This window comes from Hoplias malabaricus, chromosome 2, assembly GCF_029633855.1.
Source record: "Hoplias malabaricus isolate fHopMal1 chromosome 2, fHopMal1.hap1, whole genome shotgun sequence".
Lineage (NCBI taxonomy): Eukaryota > Metazoa > Chordata > Actinopteri > Characiformes > Erythrinidae > Hoplias > Hoplias malabaricus.
The window spans coordinates 64,441,991-64,459,599 of NC_089801.1; the positions used below are offsets into that span (position 1 = coordinate 64,441,991).

The 17,609-nt window shown below is 40.7% G+C and overlaps 2 protein-coding genes across 3 annotated transcripts; both read right to left on the reverse strand.

The window, feature by feature from the left end:
• Positions 1-987: 987 nt before the first annotated feature.
• Positions 988-9,742, reverse strand: ccsapa (centriole, cilia and spindle-associated protein a). Its single transcript, XM_066649398.1, has 4 exons — positions 9,627-9,742; positions 8,257-8,660; positions 7,572-7,870; positions 988-5,260 (listed from the first exon to the last, which is right to left on the reverse strand). Exons 2-4 carry the CDS (start codon positions 8,654-8,656, stop codon positions 5,081-5,083), a joined length of 879 nt encoding a protein of 292 aa, XP_066505495.1. The 5' UTR covers positions 8,657-8,660; positions 9,627-9,742; the 3' UTR covers positions 988-5,080.
• Positions 9,743-10,466: 724 nt separating this feature from the next.
• acta1a (actin alpha 1, skeletal muscle a) lies at positions 10,467-16,362 on the reverse strand. Of its 2 annotated transcripts, none has more exons than XM_066660827.1 (7): positions 16,316-16,362; positions 15,493-15,632; positions 13,887-14,211; positions 13,633-13,794; positions 13,361-13,552; positions 12,661-12,842; positions 10,467-11,598 (listed from the first exon to the last, which is right to left on the reverse strand). In XM_066660827.1, exons 2-7 carry the CDS (start codon positions 15,619-15,621, stop codon positions 11,455-11,457), a joined length of 1,134 nt encoding a protein of 377 aa, XP_066516924.1. In that variant the 5' UTR covers positions 15,622-15,632; positions 16,316-16,362; the 3' UTR covers positions 10,467-11,454. The 2 variants fall into 2 exon arrangements, with proteins under 2 accessions (XP_066516924.1, XP_066516925.1); XM_066660828.1 differs by lacking the exon at positions 16,316-16,362 and adding an exon at positions 15,901-15,983.
• Positions 16,363-17,609: the final 1,247 nt, after the last annotated feature.

Genomic DNA, 17,609 nt, shown 5'->3' on the forward strand with positions numbered 1-17,609 from the left:
ACCAGCATGAGCATGTGGACCAGAAAAAACAGCACCAGCATAGACCAGTATAAACCAGAATTAGGCATTCATGCAAAATATGTGCTTTCTTCAGCAGGGGAAAGAACTATTATAAATCTAGAATATATAGTTGAAATTAAATTCAGTTTTCTCCTTTTGTCACAAGCAGATTGCCGGTTTGGTCTGTGAAATTTGTCTGGCACTGAAGCTAATAATGAACTAGCTAGCTAATAACAGCATCAATAGTAGTGTATATTTTAATGAACAGACATAATCAGTTTTAAATACCATTGCTATTTTACTCTTAGATTTTATGTTAAATTTATGTTTTGGTTCAGTGTATCCATGAATCTAACCAGAGATCATAAAATTAGCATGGGGTAAATTATAAGCCACATTTACTCATGTTAACTAAATTGTCTAGACTAGCTTATGTGTTTTTTGTCATAACGCCATATAAAGGATTAAATGTTAAAAATGCAAATGTTTTTTTTTTGGTCTACATTTTTAATTTTGATGGAAAACAATATTTCACAGCGTGTCAGAAATAAGGATTGGTTCCTTAGGTTTGTGACATCATTTGTGACCGGCGGTGTGATTCTGCCCGTTTAAGACTACTTATTTTGCATATGATACACCTTCTAGCATTTAAACAACAAAGTTCAAAAATTCAAAATTCACTAAGCCTGTTTCAGCTTAATTAAAAAATGTAGTTCAACGGATGGAGGAAAAACTCATCATGACTAAACTGGTGAACTCCAGCTGTAACTGGAGTTACAGCATCTTTGTCTAGGATAACAATTTTCTGTTGTCAAGAACACATTTGTGTAAAGATTTTACTACTCTTTGTAATGGTAGTAATTTTGTTTTCTAAATAATTTCTCGGTATACACATTATAATATTTTTAACGTTCACTTTACACATTTCTACAAATGCAAATGGGCCAGTTATACACAAACATTACTTTATTCACAGCAATGCCCCAAAGTGTTTTTATTCACAGATGAAAATATATCTAATTGTGCATGTTTATTTTCTTGTTATTTTTAGATATCCAAATACAAATACAGTGGTTAAAAATGTAAACATTGTTGCAAAATAAACAGCAAGTCAACCATGAAAACATTCTTCATTATCAATATAAATTATAACATTCTGAATATAGTCACATCCTCTGTTGTAAATAAGCATGTACATTTTTATTTTCTTGAGCGCAAGCAAATGAAGCCTTGGAGTGATCAGGGCAGGCAAACTCCATACGCAAGCTGACTGCATATCAAGAGAAAAGGAATGAATGAATCTGCAGTATGGTTTTTGTCATTCAAAAAAAATCATCTTAAAACTTCACTGCAAACTTGCTGCTACCTCCTGAGGCTTAGAGAAATAAATAAACAAACAAACAAACAAACATAAAATATATCCAGAAGAAGTGTTTATAAATTAAAGGGGAATATCATAGATTACTAAACATTTCTGCATAATCTGTGGTTGAGATGTAAACAGAGTAAACTGGTTATTGAAAAGAGAAAGTTGTGGATTGTTGAAAACAGACTGATTCAGATTTCTTTACAGTGAAATCTGAATAGGAACCAATCGTCTACAACATAAATATAGCTATTTATTTAGCACCTCATATGATCCCCTCCACTATGGGTTTTAAGAATAGATATGTTTGGCTAACATTTCATAAAACAACATCTCAAACAGTGTATTCATATCCATTTTGTGTATATTATGTTTACATACTATCTGTGAGGGAGATTTTAGGGGCAAGGAATTCTTTAGATATTTGGTTCCTATCACTACCACTGTGAACAGTTCTGTCTCTGTAAGTTTCTTCAGAACAATCATTTCACACCAAACCGCTCTGAGTTTGCTTAAATCTTAACCAATATTTTATTAGGAAATTTGGAAAACTCTGTGTAATCCCCCTTTAATCTGGTTCTATATGAAGGTTATAATAAAGTGACCACTTTAATATGATTAGATTGCCATCAGCTTCATTTCTATATTTCAGTCGCACATAAAAATAACATATCTGTAAAATTACCTGTGAAAGAACAAAGTGCATCAAATATATGAAAAACATAAGGAATGTGATCCAATAAGTGTCTGTCAATAACAAAGTACAGTGAATACATTTACATGGTTACATTTTATGTGTCATACTTATTCCCTTTCACAATGTATAACTGCTTCACAGTACAAATACTCTCCAGCAAAAGCCCAATATTCTGTTTTATATACAGTACCATGCAAAACATCAGAGACCACTGTCATGTTTATTTAATGCCCATTCAAATGGCTATGAAGTAGAATTATATGTTTAACAGACAATTACACAGAGCCTCAAATTCTAAATACAATATAAAATCTGTCAATATTTTTTTTGCCCACTCTTTACTGTCATTTGCCCACTGCCTACTGTCATTGTATGGCTTCCATATTTCCAGCCTTAAAAGCTTCATATTACAATCATGTACTCCAACAAATAATACTTAAAACAGTCAATAATAGTGGTGCCCTTAAGTTTACACTCACATTCATACAAAACAACTACACACATACCTCAGCTGCCTTACACATTTCTTCTATAAATGCTTAAGAAGTATTTCATCTGAGATTAGATATAAAAAAGAGCTAGTCTATTTCAAAAGAAACTGTATCCAAAATATTATTAAAAATAAAGTTAGAACATGACTCCTAACAACAGTTCAAGACCTGCTAAACCACAAAAACTGTCTCCACCAAACAAACAGCACTTAAATCCGACGTTCATGGCTGTGATCAAAAAACAATTTTTATAAAATTCAGATGTGTCCTCGCCATTTGCTACTCTCCAGTCTATTTGCGTGATTGAAACCAGTCTAATGTGTTTATGAAGGCCCAGTCTCTGTATGTATATTTCGGTCTGATATGCTAATCTTGCTCTTGAAGTTTTTCTAGACAACGGAGAGAACTCCAAACACTGAAAAGCTGAGATGAGGATGTTGCTATATTTCTACTCCATAGGTAAGTAATACTGACATTTTTGCTGTTTTGGATGACTTAAGGTGGAAATGTTTCCAAACTCAGGAGACAGCTAACTGCTTTAGCGACAGTGCTACAAAACTAAACAGCTCGAGTTACAAATGAGTTTCTGTGGTAATTCAAACAGTGAATAAAATTTACAGACATGTTAAACTTCAGCCACATACAAACAACAGTTGTGTTTTTTCTCCTGAAACACACCATTCCACCTTAAAAGACATAAAGCTTCTGAATGTATACAACCTTTAAAATCTTTGAAAGATTCTTATAAACAATGTAAAATAGGTAACATGAAGACATGTTAAACACAGGGGAAAGCATTTTATCTTTAGTTGCAAAGGCATATGTGCAATAAATCTCCTGCTTGAAAGCACTACCTAGCACTTAATGGCTGTTTTAGCTGGAAATTAAATAAATGGTATGTGGTCTCTGACTTTTGCACAATAACGTATATAACATGAGGTCAGAGTTAATCTGTAAAAAGAAGAAAAAAAAAAAAATAAAAATCAGATCATGTTTCAGATCTGTCTCAGGCTGGCTGAGTACATCCAGAGTACATTTGAGAATCTAAACTGAGTGTCTCCGAAAAAGTCAGAATTCAGTAAACCAGAGAAAAAAAAACAAAACAAAAAAAACCAACAGGAAATTCAGTGATTGCTCCAGCTAAAGAAAGTTTGGTCCCCTCAATTATTAAAGGCTAAGTTCAGTTCCCTTTACACTTGGTGTTGAAAACTAGAATATTAAAAGATTTAAAACGTTCAAATAAATCTATCAAATATACAGCACAGCAAACCAATTTCCAGACCATCAAAATGTCTTCAAATCTGAGTTAGTAAACAGCAGAGCACAAATTATTTTGTTAGAAATAAATCTGCCAATATTTCACGCAAATTTGGTGTACTTTTATACACTGTATTTTTCAAAGTACAAACACTAATGTGGCTACTAATGAATGGAAGGTAGTAGTGTTAACAGAGCTTACATTAGCATTCAGTTTTAGCCACTTTAGCATCCCTGCATGTGGTACAGTTTCAAGGGCCTGGTTAGTTAAGGTGACAATACACATTTGTGATAAGAGTGAAAGAAATAAAACGTGAAAACAGTCACAACACGGCAGAAAGGGTCCATTAAAACATTCTCTCTGCTTTTTTTTTTTTAGCATCATACACAAAATTAAATGTATGTCTCTAAAGCCTATGATCACTGCTTTCACTTGTTCAAACTCTAAGTAAAAAATGTCCTCTGATGCTGGTTTGGGATCTGTGCCTCCAACCCGTAATCTCCTACCAAGACCCTTACAGGGGAAGGTCACCATTTTTTCAAAATTCACTAAACCTAAAGTGTGTACACACCCCTTGTAACTAGATAACCGAGCTAATTGGTAACACAGATGTTCATTTCACAGCTGTGTGTAGCTTTTTTAAAATCTCTATAGAAAGACATAGCTTGAAATGGGATCCTCTGGAGGAGCTGCACATGAGCTTTAGATCATGCCTAATAATAGTGAAATTATGAGGGCATGTTTCAAGAAAAAAAAAATCCTGTCCAAACGAGCAGACTGAAGTAGCTCAAGTAGATCTCCCAAGATTCAGGATCCAAACACAATGGAAGTTTATGTTTGGCCAAATTATATTCCAAAATCTTGGATCAAAATCACTCAAACAGTTGTGCAAAAAGCAGTAACCATGGCAACAGTGAAATGTCAGAGAAAGACAAGTTTAAAGTTGTTGTAGCCCAGTCAAAACGGATACTGCAGTTTTCTCACACTGTTTCCTTCAAGACAGATTCTATGACCTGATCTGGTCAGAATTTAGCTTGATTAAAAATGCTGTCACTGCCCTTTGCAGTACAGTGCAGTACAAACACAAAATGATTCAAATCTGCAGGTAAAACCCCAGGGATGCCATTGATTATCCATTCTTAACTATTATCATAATCAATCATCTACACATCTTGATTTTTGAAAAACTGGTGAACTGTTCCTTTAAGCTTAAATGTCCTGAAGCTGACCCTGGGCCAGGTGTCTGGTCCTCTCTCTCTCTCTCTCTTCTACCTCAGTCTCGCAGAGAAGCAGCGCATGTACTCCGTCATCCAGCGGTCATCTGCCACTGCCAGTCCTGACCGCCGAGATTTCTCCAGGTCAGCTGACCTCGCTCTCCGGCGGTCTGAGGTTTTTCCGCGTTTTTCGGACTCTCGTCGAGTCTGGACGCCGACGTCAGCCCTGTGGATCTATAGGGAATCAGATTTAGTTCACAACATTCAGCCACAAACTGACCAAGACACATCAAGGTTTAGCCAACTACCCCTAGAAAGAGTGCACACCAAACTGTGGCCTGTGCTGGGCACATGAGCGCATTGTAAGAGCACTTAAAATAACTTTGTAGATTTCGTATTTTTGCTCCTGGCCGCCCCCTCCAGCTGTAAAGTGCGATTCGTGTTTTCTGCACTGATCTGACATCAAGAGGGAGGGGGCTTGATACATACGCTTCTCCAGAAATTACATAGCTCACTATCCTCCAAATAAAAAAAAAATGGGTTTGGAAATGGAAGTAACGAACCTGGAAACTTAATTATTTAAAGCATTTCACCTGATGTGATCTCTAGGTGAGTATTACAGCGTTTTTTTACGAACATGATTTCAGTTCTATTGGTTTGCATTGCATCATTCAAACACATGTCCTTAATGAAATGTTGCATTGCGTCACAAAGCCTTCAGGATATCTACATCACCAACATCAAGACTGATTAGGGGGGGTCTTACCATGTGCTGATGGTAGTGGGTGGTTTAAAGGGCTGTGTATATAATAACAGGAGCTTGCTGTTATTATATCGCTCATGTCCTTTCATGTTAGGACACAGTGTAAGCCAAAGCGCAGGAGAAGTAAAAGGGTAGGGAGATTTGTACTGCAGCTCACAAGTGAAACCTCTTCACGTTGCTAGAGCATTTTCTTTGTACTAATCAGGAAAATGGATCACCTTCTGACACGCAGCTCTAGCATTACTCAGGCTGAATTATTTAACAGTGAGTTTCAGCAGAGCTGGGATATCCAGTGAATGAAAGCTAGCAGGAGCTGGTTAGGATAATGCTAATGAGATCATGCTAACTGGTTACTACTGGCTCTCATTTGCCTGTTGTACAAGATCATCAGGACTGAGAATATGTCTACTCACAGCTTTACAATTAACCATGGGGTTTCTGTCAGATATTTATTTTTTGACCAATGGTAAATTAGTTTCTTGGGCAGCCCAGTGGCACAGCAGGTAGTGTCACAGTCACACAGCTCCAAGGACCTGGGGTTGTGGGTTTGAGCCCTGCTCTGGGTCACTGTGTGTGAGGAGTTTGGTGTGTTCTCCCCGTGTGTTTCCTCCAGGCGCTCTGGTTCAAAAACACACGTTGGTGGGTGGATTGGCGACTCAAAAGAGTCGGTAGGTGGGAGTGTGAGAATGGATGTGTGAGTGTGTGTCGCCCTGTGAAGGACTGGCGCCCCCTCCATGGTGTGTTACCGCCTTGTGCCCAGTGATTCCATGTAGGTTCCGGACCCACTGCCACCATGAACTGAATAAGCGGTTATAGACAATGAATGAAATAAATTAGTTTCTTAACTTATAAAGTTATACGTTCTTATTTTGAAGAGCAGCGTACATTTTATCCTGTGTTGAAGGGGTCATAGTGTGTAAAAAATGTGCATTAGTACATTAATATTGGAATCTGTAGGTCCTACCAATTAACAGACTGTAAAGTAAAAGAACTCTGTTATTATCCGAGTCGTTCTGAATTTGTGCGTCGCTAGCAGGCACTTCAGAGTTGCCCCACCTCCTCTTCAGAGTCTCTCCAGAAAAGACGAGGTTAAGTGGAGCAAAACAGACACAATGTGTTTGGAGAAATAAGAGCAGAGTAAAAACGGAGATAATGTGAACTGAGAAAAAATAGAACTAAGGGATAATGGCTAAAAACCAGAGCTTCTGCTCCTCACTTCTCACTGCTGGGTCGAGGTGAACAGCAAGCAGCTGAATATCATTTAAAGCAATAGGGTGTTGAAACCGACAGTTCTGAACAGGACTGTTTAGACAGGGGAGAACATTGCTATGGTGTTTGATCTTTTGACATTTTGACCAAAGCGGGTAATGAAATATCTATGAAGATCCAGCACTGTAGAAAAGGGGTATAAAAGGTCCCTTTTAATATATGTCATCTGGAAACACAAAGAGCAAGGCCAGCTGAAATTCAACAAGAAGTGAATCTCTCTAGGAAATTATAAAAAAGGGGATGCTCTGGAGCAACTGCACTTTAGCTTAAGGTCACCATGCCCAAAGGAAAGCATCGTGTGGAGGGTTATATAACTCCCCAGCACTGGGCTGTGGAGCAGTGGAACTGTGTTCTCTGGAGTGCTGGAACTCCAATATATTGGAGTGAGTTGGAGTGGTGTTTGTGATCCAGAACCGCTCTGAGGTGTCACATATCAAATAATGTGATACAGGACTGTTGTGTTGTACTAGCTGTATGTGGTATGGTATAAAGTGTTAAATCCTTGGTGCTGACCTCTCCTGCGGACACAGATGCTCTGATATTGGGTCTCCTGCGCTCCCTGGCCTCCATGCTCCTCTCGCTCCAGTCATAGCGGATGAAGGAGCGTCTGTTGTCTCGGTTCGACACCCGCTCCTTTTCGCTGCCGGGCGGCTGGCTCTTGGCTCGGATGGGTTTCCTCAGCTGGGAGTCTGTGGATTCGTCAGTGTCCAGTTCACGGCGAGGAAAACTGGGCTCAGAGCGTGGGGCTCGTGGTCTCTGACTCCGCTTCACGATGCGCTCTGACGGCCCATTTTCAGTCACGGAACCGTTCTCTGGTATTGAAAACAGAAAGGCACTCATCATGTACAATTCGTGTTCATATAATACGTTCATTCAGTAATACAGGGTATGTATTTGGATGAAGATAATACATTAAACAATACCTTATCTGCGAGATCTGATATCAACCAATCAAAATGAAGACAGTTTCACATTATCATACAGTTCTGCAAAGCTGGGGGGCTATCAAAGCCTCCTCTGAATGCAACCACACACACCTCAACACACTTGGAGGAGAGCACTTATTTCTGTTAGATTAATGAAAATATAGCTAAAGTTCACATCTAAACTTTTTCTGATTAAATGCTTACAATATAACACTATTCGAAATATGTGTGGTCAGTTTGTAGTGTCCAGGTGAGAAGGCAGCAGTACTTACCCACAGGCTGTGAGCTCTCTGGTGCTGAGGTAGAGGCAGGGGCCGTGTCTGTATGGAGTTCTCCATTCAGCTGTGGTTCCACAGGTTCCTGCACTGCCGTGTCCTCGTGTCTGGACTCAGTGGCGGAAGCAGCATGCGGTTTTGAGTTGGAGGTTTCCGCGGTCCCTGTCAGTCGGGGGCTGGACCGCCCGCTGGAGTCAGAGCCACTGTCCCAGCCGTCTCCGAACAGAGGCCTGTGGGTCTGCTCCAGCAGCCTGCGAGTCAGACGGTACTTCAAAGAGTCCTCGTAACATTTAGAGAACGTCTCCCACTTTGGATCGCGGAACTTCTTCATGTACTCCGTCCGGACCCTCTTGGTCACCGCGTTGTTATTGCTCGTCATTTCTTCTAGATCTGACATTGACCTGGCAGGTGAATAGTCAAGACCACAGATAGGCAGCGTGCCAAAATCTTATTATTGTGATAAGATCAATGACCCTGGTCATGGAGCATCATATTTGGTAATAGGGAGAACAGAGCCTCTGTCATTTCTACTTTGGTATCCACATTCAGTACTTTACCACCGAGCTTAAAAACTGCAACACTACAAGTTAGGTTAGTGGGCAATAATGGAAAAAAACAGAACTCCTACCCATTTCCAAAAGTTACATAGTGTAGTTTCTGCTCTGCTGAGCCATGACGGAGCAGTTGAGAGGTCAGTAAGGCATCACAATGTAATTTTACTATAAAAATGCTACCTAGTGTTGCTGTAAAGAGCCTGTGCAATGGAAAACCTCCTGCCTGCTTCATCTTCTTCTATGAAAACGCCATACTGTCAGCCCTCTGACTTTAGTAACAACTTCTAGCCAGAACCATTAACAGATTTTCGAAGTGCTCTGCAAGGACATGAGAATTTCCTCAGCTTTCAGCAACAGCTCCTTCAACAGCTCTGTATTAATCCAAGGCCTGACTCATTACAACCTTTTTAACGGCTATGAGACGAGCCCTGACAGAGTGGAGATGCATTATCTTCTTATCCCAGTCACTGTACTCCCAACAGACGCACTCGACCTGCATTATTTATACATACCCCTTACATAATGCATACACTCATGTTTCTACAGTGACCATTCATAGGCTTTCCATTAGTACAGAGGAGCTTTACTGATAGGGTGTTAATATTCAGCTCTGTTCACCAGCTGTAAGGATGTTAAAGGGCTATTTATTCATACATAATGTATATGCAATGGTATTTGAGGTTTATTGACGTACCTGAGGCGCCACAATGTACCTGCTGCACCATTTAAGGTGGAACGGAAAATTCCAAAGGAGCTGAATGATTATTATAGGATATTACTAGTGTAGTATCATTATTTGAGCTTAAGCCTTACCTCTCCAGCGTCCTTAAACTCCCAGAGCCGAGCTAAATCGAAGCATTTCTCTCCTCCCCGGTGTCCAAACACATCGCACACGGTAGAAGATGCGTTTTAAGGAGCCCTGCTCCGCCTCTGTTTATTATAGAGCAAGCAAAACAAGTCCAGTGCCTCGCTTGTGCGCATGCGCGCGTCTGTGTGCACTCGTAACACCTGATTGGCTCACGAATGATCCGTGCACCGCTCTGACCAATCAGAAATAACTGAGGTTTTGTTTATATTCCCAGTGTGAAACAAGGGAACAGAAATGTAATATTTCTCACTCATTGTTCACTCTCTCAGCTCCACTGACCAGACAGGAGCACTTTGTAGCCCTACGAAAACAGACTGTGGTCCGACCGTTGCTCTGCATACTTTTAGCCTGGTCCTCCATGCACAAGACCACCACAAAGCAGGTCTTACTCAGGGCTGCAGTGACACTGATGTGGTGGTGGTGTGTTCCGCTTGTACAAGTGGATCAGACACAGCAGGTGCTACTGGAGTTTTTAAACACCGTGCACTTACTGCACACTCTATTAGAAACATCTACCTTGTTGGTTTGTCTTGTCAGAGACAGTATTGCTGCTGGTCATCTATTTTTGTTGGTCGTCCTCTAGTCCTTCATCAGAGGAAACAGGTCGCTGTCGGCGGGATATTGTGGATTAGTGGTTTATTCTTAGTCCAGCAGTGACACAGAGGGGTCTGAAAACTCCACTAGCACTTAACATTACCTCCTGGTGGCTTTTTGCCAATAAACCATATGTGGAAATGCACACAAAGACATCAATTCACAAGGTCAAACAGGTTTGAAAGGTTTGAATTTTTATTTTTTGTATTCTTTTGTGTCTGTTTATCAATGGTCTGCAAAAAAGGATGGACATAGAGACGTAGAAAAGAACAGAGAGATGCGAAATACAGTTATGTAATATATGTTATGGAATAGATTTGATCACTCAGACCATTTTGTGGCCCATTAAAATAGTGAGAGAATACTTTAGGAACATTTCTCCACTGTTCAAGTTTCTGGTAAATCACAACACACATTTTACAGCAAACTGTAAAACTTTTTTAAGATTAACTGACTGTTATTATTTCTGCCTGACCACTGGTTCCTGAGTCCATATTTCTGTTTTTATTTGGTATGAGTATCACCTTCATAGGATGAGAATGTTAAAATGCAATACGTCATTTTACCACCAAAAAAAGCAATGGATGTTTATGAAAATTAAATCATTTTTCTATAAAGTGCAACTCTCATGAGATGAAGATTCAATCTGCTTTGTAGTTCCTGAACTTATTTAGGCTCCATAAAATGGGAGACCTTGTTTACAATGGTTTAGAGTAAAATTTCTGGTCAGTATAACAGCTGTTCCATGACGTAGGAGAATCACTGTAGAAAATTACTTCTTGCTCCTTTAACTTACAGTTATGTGAATGAAAGTGATGGCTTTTATGTTTCCCCTCCCCCCTTTAAAAAATGTATTATTATTATTATTATTATTTAAATTAATGTAATAACATTGGAATAGTTATATTTAGAGAATGTTTAAGTCCCACAACAATGCACCAGCAGTTTGCTGTGGCTGATTCCTTAAGGCCTCAGCTTACTTCTTATGAAGACAATGTTTCCGAGGGTTGAGTGAATCCGAAGAACCTTCTTGAGCTTACATGGCGAGCAAAGCCTCTGCACAAAGTCTGTAGTTCCTCATTTCACCACAGTCATGATCTATTGGTTGATGAATCCAGGCAAACCACGTCTCCGCAAGAAGTATGCTGGGGCCTTGAGCTTGAGGTGGAAAAATGCGGTTTAGAAGCACTTGCGATGGACGATGCTGGGGCCGGCCTCATCGTACTCCTGCTTACTGATCCACATCTGCTGGAAGGTGGACAGAGAGGCCAGGATGGAGCCACCGATCCACACAGAGTATTTACGCTCAGGAGGAGCGATGATCTGGAGAGGAGAGAGGAAAGACCGTTATTGATGGACTCGCTGATCTACTGACCTACATTTGTTCAGAATAAAATGTAAGCCACAGACCTAACCCTTGCCCAGTTAGTTCTGCGCTTTTCGAACGTTACTGGTGCTTGTGAAAATAATATAATTTAAGTATATTTTAAATGTGCTGAAATCGTTATGTACTTATTTTAGTTCAGAAATAATTTCTACAAAATCATTAGAAAAACTAAGTTAAATTACATTGTTATACTTAAATATACTGAATAAACAAGTCATATCTTATTTCTGCCACTCATTATGATATAGCGCTTTTCCGCTAACGAGGAACCAGAACATTTCCAGTTCGTGAACTAAATGTTTTCACCGAAATTAACTGTTTCAGGAACCAGAAAAATTTGCTCCCAGCTGGAATCAAAGAAGAGTTGTTTTTTCAGCAAAAACTGCGATGTTGTCCGTGGGTGTGTCCAGGTTCAGTAACTCAGGTTTGAGCTCAGAGCCTCACACAGCATTATTGCCCAGTAATAAAAAAAAGTAATAAAACAGGAACACTCTCCGTTTGTGTGTGTTTCTGAGGCTGTGTTTGGCGCGACACCACATTGATCAGTGCCACGGCTCTTGGTTATGTTTCTCCACTGTTCACAAGCTCAGCAGGACGCCTCTGAACTCGGCAACATTTACACAGTGTTATATCTCACTCTGGTCTGACTCCACGGTAAACAAAGAATAAACAATGACCCTGTCATGACTCTAACAGTTTATCTTTGGCTATTCAGCCACAGCAACGCCCCCCGCTGATGATGTATTCCTGGCTTCCATCTAAAAGTGTAGAAACGCAGCCGGTTCACTGGAAAGAACCAAGGTTCCAAGAATCAGTAATGGAACCGGTTCCAGAACCAGAGTTCTGTTGGTGGAAAAGTGCTAATAGTGTAAGTCCTGTTGAATGTTGTGAACTATTGCTGTAAATTAAGTATTTGTTCAGTTATGAATGCTTGAAGTACTGCAGTATGTCAGGTTCATGGAGGAATGTGCATTGAGGCTGCATGCTTGTGCTCATACCTTGATCTTCATGGTGCTGGGAGCGAGGGCGGTGATCTCCTTCTGCATGCGGTCAGCAATACCCGGGTACATGGTGGTGCCACCGGACAGCACATTGTTGGCGTAGAGGTCCTTCCTGATGTCAATATCACACTTCATGATGCTGTTGTAGGCCGTCTCATGGATGCCAGCAGACTCCATTCCTGAGAAGCAAAGGACAATACAGTACAGTTAATTAACTGAGATCTATGAGTTGTCACGGTCGTCAGTGATTAAGCTTTTGTTCTGTGCCTTGGGTCTGCCTCTGTGTTGCACTATAGCAGCACTATGTAAGAATTAGTAATTTTGCTTCTAGGCTGCCCCTACAGGTCCTGATATCGAGGGTAAGAGAGTGGGGATGGTGTCCTACCCTCCTCCAAAGGATACATAATGCAGTTTCTGTTGTGCTGAGCCTGGATTAGCAACAACAGAGCCCTATTACAGAGCCCTCTTTTCTCCCTATTACAGCTCACTAAAGAAATACAGTGATCTTGGAGTTGTCATTTTAAGGTGGAAATACTACCTAATGTTGCTTTAATGTACTCTGGGAATTCCAACGCCAGTATTGGCAAAACTGTCATGTGCCTATATTTTCCATATGCATGGTTTCCCCACTCTATACCCCTAAAGCAGCCCACCAGGTGCCTGGTCAGTTGACTGAGGGGTGCCAGGTGGTACGTACCGATAAAGGAAGGCTGGAAGAGAGTCTCTGGGCAGCGGAAACGCTCATTGCCAATAGTGATGACCTGACCGTCGGGCAGTTCGTAGCTCTTCTCCAGAGAGGAGGAGGAGGCTGCGGTGGCCATTTCATTCTCAAAGTCCAAGGCCACGTAGCACAGCTTCTCCTTGATGTCGCGCACAATCTCACGCTCAGCTGTTAGGAACAAAACATCTCTGACATGTGACACCAGTTTCTTTTAAGCCACAAGCATTATGCCTCAGACATGTACGCACCAGTGGTGACGAAGGAGTATCCGCGCTCTGTGAGGATCTTCATCAGATAATCAGTGAGATCACGACCAGCCAGGTCCAGACGCATGATGGCATGAGGCAGAGCATAACCCTCATAGATGGGAACGTTGTGGGTCACACCATCTCCAGAGTCCAGCACGATACCTGAGCACAGGGAACAGGGTAATGTTATTTAGGTTTTATATGTTAAACACCAGTAGATCCATGTGCTTCATGTGTGAAGGTGGTGTTCTCACCGGTGGTACGGCCGGACGCGTACAGGGACAGCACGGCCTGGATGGCCACGTACATGGCGGGCACGTTGAAGGTCTCAAACATGATCTGGGTCATCTTCTCTCTGTTGGCCTTGGGGTTGAGAGGTGCCTCTGTCAGGAGGGTGGGGTGCTCCTCTGGGGCCACTCGCAGCTCATTGTAGAAGGTGTGGTGCCAGATCTTCTCCATGTCATCCCAGTTAGTGATGATCCCGTGTTCAATGGGGTACTTCAGCGTCAGAATGCCCCTCTTACTCTGAGCCTCATCTCCAACATAGGAGTCCTTCTGACCCATACCGACCATCACACCCTGTACAACAACAAAAACAATGATTATAAATAGAGGCAAGTTTGCAAGTTTTCAAGCCATCAACATCCTTTACTAAGGGTCTTGAATGCCCACCCAGTGCGTGCCTGAAGACACCAGAACAGACACAGGGACGGTGAGTACCCTGACAACACATAGCCACTGTCATGTCACGCTTGGAGCTACTTTCCATGACTCCACCTTAGTGCTGGGCGATATGAGCGCAAAACAATATCACGATTAATTGTACATTTTACCATGATTACGATTAATGAACGATTATTTGTGTTTGTATTTATGACTCTCATAGCTCAGTGACGAGGCTTGTGCTGTAAATCTCCTCCAGTGTTAAAGCTGGGATATTTTCTCTAATGTCGCTGGGAGCTTGTTCCTCTCTTGTTTTCTGAGCACTGTTTATATTTGGTGTGTGATTGAGCTTTGGCTGAAACTGTTTTTTTTTCTCAGCATTTACATTTGACTTCTTTTTGTTGAGTGTCGTCCTAATTACCTAAAAAAACACAGCATGTCCAAACCACAAATGTGACGCTTTTGTTTGGAATGAGCTGCTCTAGTCGGCCTCAGAGTTTAGGTTGGTTCCATGTGGCAGATAGGGGCAGAATCATGTGACTACAGCTTGGTCGTCTGGGTTTTAAATAGACAGTACATGAACACACAGCGTGGACATAATAAAAATAATCGATATAGTCGATATAGACAAGATTATGTTGATTACCAGTGCTGAATGTCGATTTCAATTAATTCCCCTTACCCCTCCCCCAAAAGTCATATGCAGAACTGTGGCAATCACCACATTATTATTTCCAGTAATTATTAATTTTCATATTTTTGATGGGACTCAATATAAAATAATATTTTAGTCAGTGGAAATCAGGTGGTTCCAAATTTGATGAACATAGGACTCCCAACAGCTGCCAAAGTCCTGAGATCATTAGACCTGAGCTTTCATCTCTATCAACACCTTTGTGAAAGAGGAGAAATTCATGCTCCACTCTCGCTTCTGACCTAAAAAACATCCACAGATGTTTGTCTATTCTGTCCCTCAGTAGTTTAGCTACAAAAATGCAACCAACTTCTAAGACTGAGCTTTGGAAGAGTGGAAAAATATCACAGCCCAGTTTTAGAAAACATAAAATTAAGTCTCAAGGCAAAGGGTAGGCTTGCCTATTATTGTATTTACTGTTTTGACCCAATGCTGTAAAATGAATAACTTGTTTCACTAATAGCTAAACCGAAGGGTTAATGTTGGGTCTCCTGGTGTTGTACCTGGTGGCGTGGACGGCCGACGATGGAGGGGAACACGGCCCTGGGAGCGTCATCACCAGCAAAACCAGCCTTCACCAAACCAGAGCCATTGTCACACACCAGAGCGGTGGTCTCGTCATCATCACACATCTTGAAGACCTCTACAAACACACACAGACAAATGGTGAGGGGTCAGTGTTCACACACACAGGTACGAACATTAACACATCTTGCTGAAAATAGCTAATAATAAATAAATAATAAAAAAAACCTTCTAAACTTCATAAGAGAGTTCCACTGAGTTCAGATGGACTTTATCTGGACACTGAATTATAGAAACACTCTTATTATTTACATTTTCCAATTCACCTCTATTCAATCCCATTATATTCCCTTTCACCTCTGTTTAAACCTGTCCAGAATACTTACTGAGGTGTGTAAATCATATAGAGTTGAAACCTTCTATCTCCACAATGGTAAGTTTACAGGAGAAGGAAAAACGTATCTTAACAGATGGAGGTTAACATAATTAACATATATTTCTAGCAGCCCATTCACCATGAAAGTGTACCAAATGAAGCTCTGATATTTTCACATTCAGTAAAGTACAAGGTTTTTTTTTTTTTCCCAAAAGCATCAATATAAAAATTTATTTAAAACCATCAACTAGCTGAAAAATTATCTGGTTATTTACACCACTAATTACATTCACTATAACTTTCAGACTCCATTGAGAAGTTTAATTCAAACTGATTCTTGGCCCAGAGTCAAATCCCTTCATGTTGTTTCAATGATGGAAATGTAATAAATATATCCTGCTCCTGGTCCAGTTTCTGTGTCTTACCTGTTGTGTTGTTTCCGCTTAAGAAGAAAGCTCAGCTCTGCTGCTGCTTCAACCTAGAGACCCTCAGAGTCCATGCAGTAGTTTATATACCCACTCTCAGACACCCCCCCCCCCAGACCCTCGGCCCCCTGTCCTGCTACGCTCACGGCCCTTTGCCCTATTTGGGCTTCAGCCTCATGAGGCCTGGGGCTGCCATGTATGGAGCTCTACACACCAGGCCACACACACACACACACACACATTCTGTCTCTTTCATTCACTCTGATGGCATTTGACACAGGGCCTGTTTGTGTCTCCACACTCAGTTTACATAACTTACATATTAGTCTCATAATAGTTACTTAGTCATTTATAGTAGATACTTAATCATTTATATCTGTTGCTGAATAATGTATATTAGTTGTTGAATATTAATGTTAGTTAATGGATCATTTATATTAGTTACTGAATATTAATAGTAGTTAATGAGTCATTTATATTAGTTACGGAATATTAATACTAGTAACTGAGTCATTTATATTAGTTGCTATATCAATTCTAACAGTTCCTGAGTCATTTCTAATTGCTGAGTAAATATGTTTTAGACAAGCAGTAACTGCAGACACTTCCATTATCTTTTATTGTTAAGTTAATCAAATGGAGGGTGGAATGGTGGTGCAGCAGGTAGTGTCGCAGTCACACAGCTCCTGGGTCCTGGGTTTGAAAGTTCAAGTCCCACTGGTGTGTTCTCCTCGTGTCCACGTGGGTTTCCGCCGGGTGCTCAGGTTTCCTCCCATGGTCCGAAAACATATTGGCGACTCAAATGTGTCCGTAGGTGTGAGTGTGTGTCTCCTTGTGAAGGACTGGCGCCCCCTCCAGGGTGTGTTCCTGCCTTGCACCCAGTGATTCTGGGTAGGCTCCAGACCAACCGTGACCCTGAACTGGATAAGCACTTACAGAAAATGAATGAATAGATGAATGATGAAACAGATCAGGAATCTCAGTACATCACCATGAGCATCTTTTATACAGGGATACACAACAAGGCAGCACAGGGGAAGCTACAAATCCACAAACGTTTGCATGTTATTATGACTAATGTTGACATATACGTGCAAATATTACCATAAAAACAGAATCTGATGAGTTAAAGAGGACAGAAATCAGTTGTAGACTATAAAGCAGCTATAATAATTAAGTAACAAATATCAATTATTCTGTAACAATTATGGATGATTCAGTAGTCAATAATCAATAAGGCAGACACTTATGTAAACCATGTTACTGGATACTTCAGCTGTGTAGGAAGGCAAGG

Coding starts and splice junctions, on each gene's coding strand:
- ccsapa (XM_066649398.1), bottom strand. CDS start 8,656: ATGTCAGATCTAGAAGAAATGACGAGCAATAACAACGCGGTGACCAAG. Junction 7,871..8,256: donor AGAGAGCTCACAGCCTGTGG/GTAAGTACTGCT, acceptor TTTCAATACCAG/AGAACGGTTCCGTGACTGAA. Junction 5,261..7,571: donor CATCTGTGTCCGCAGGAGAG/GTCAGCACCAAG, acceptor GATTCCCTATAG/ATCCACAGGGCTGACGTCGG.
- acta1a (XM_066660827.1), bottom strand. CDS start 15,621: ATGTGTGATGATGACGAGACCACCGCTCTGGTGTGTGACAATGGCTCT. Junction 13,553..13,632: donor ATACTCCTTCGTCACCACTG/GTGCGTACATGT, acceptor TGTTCCTAACAG/CTGAGCGTGAGATTGTGCGC. Junction 12,843..13,360: donor CTTCCAGCCTTCCTTTATCG/GTACGTACCACC, acceptor TTTGCTTCTCAG/GAATGGAGTCTGCTGGCATC.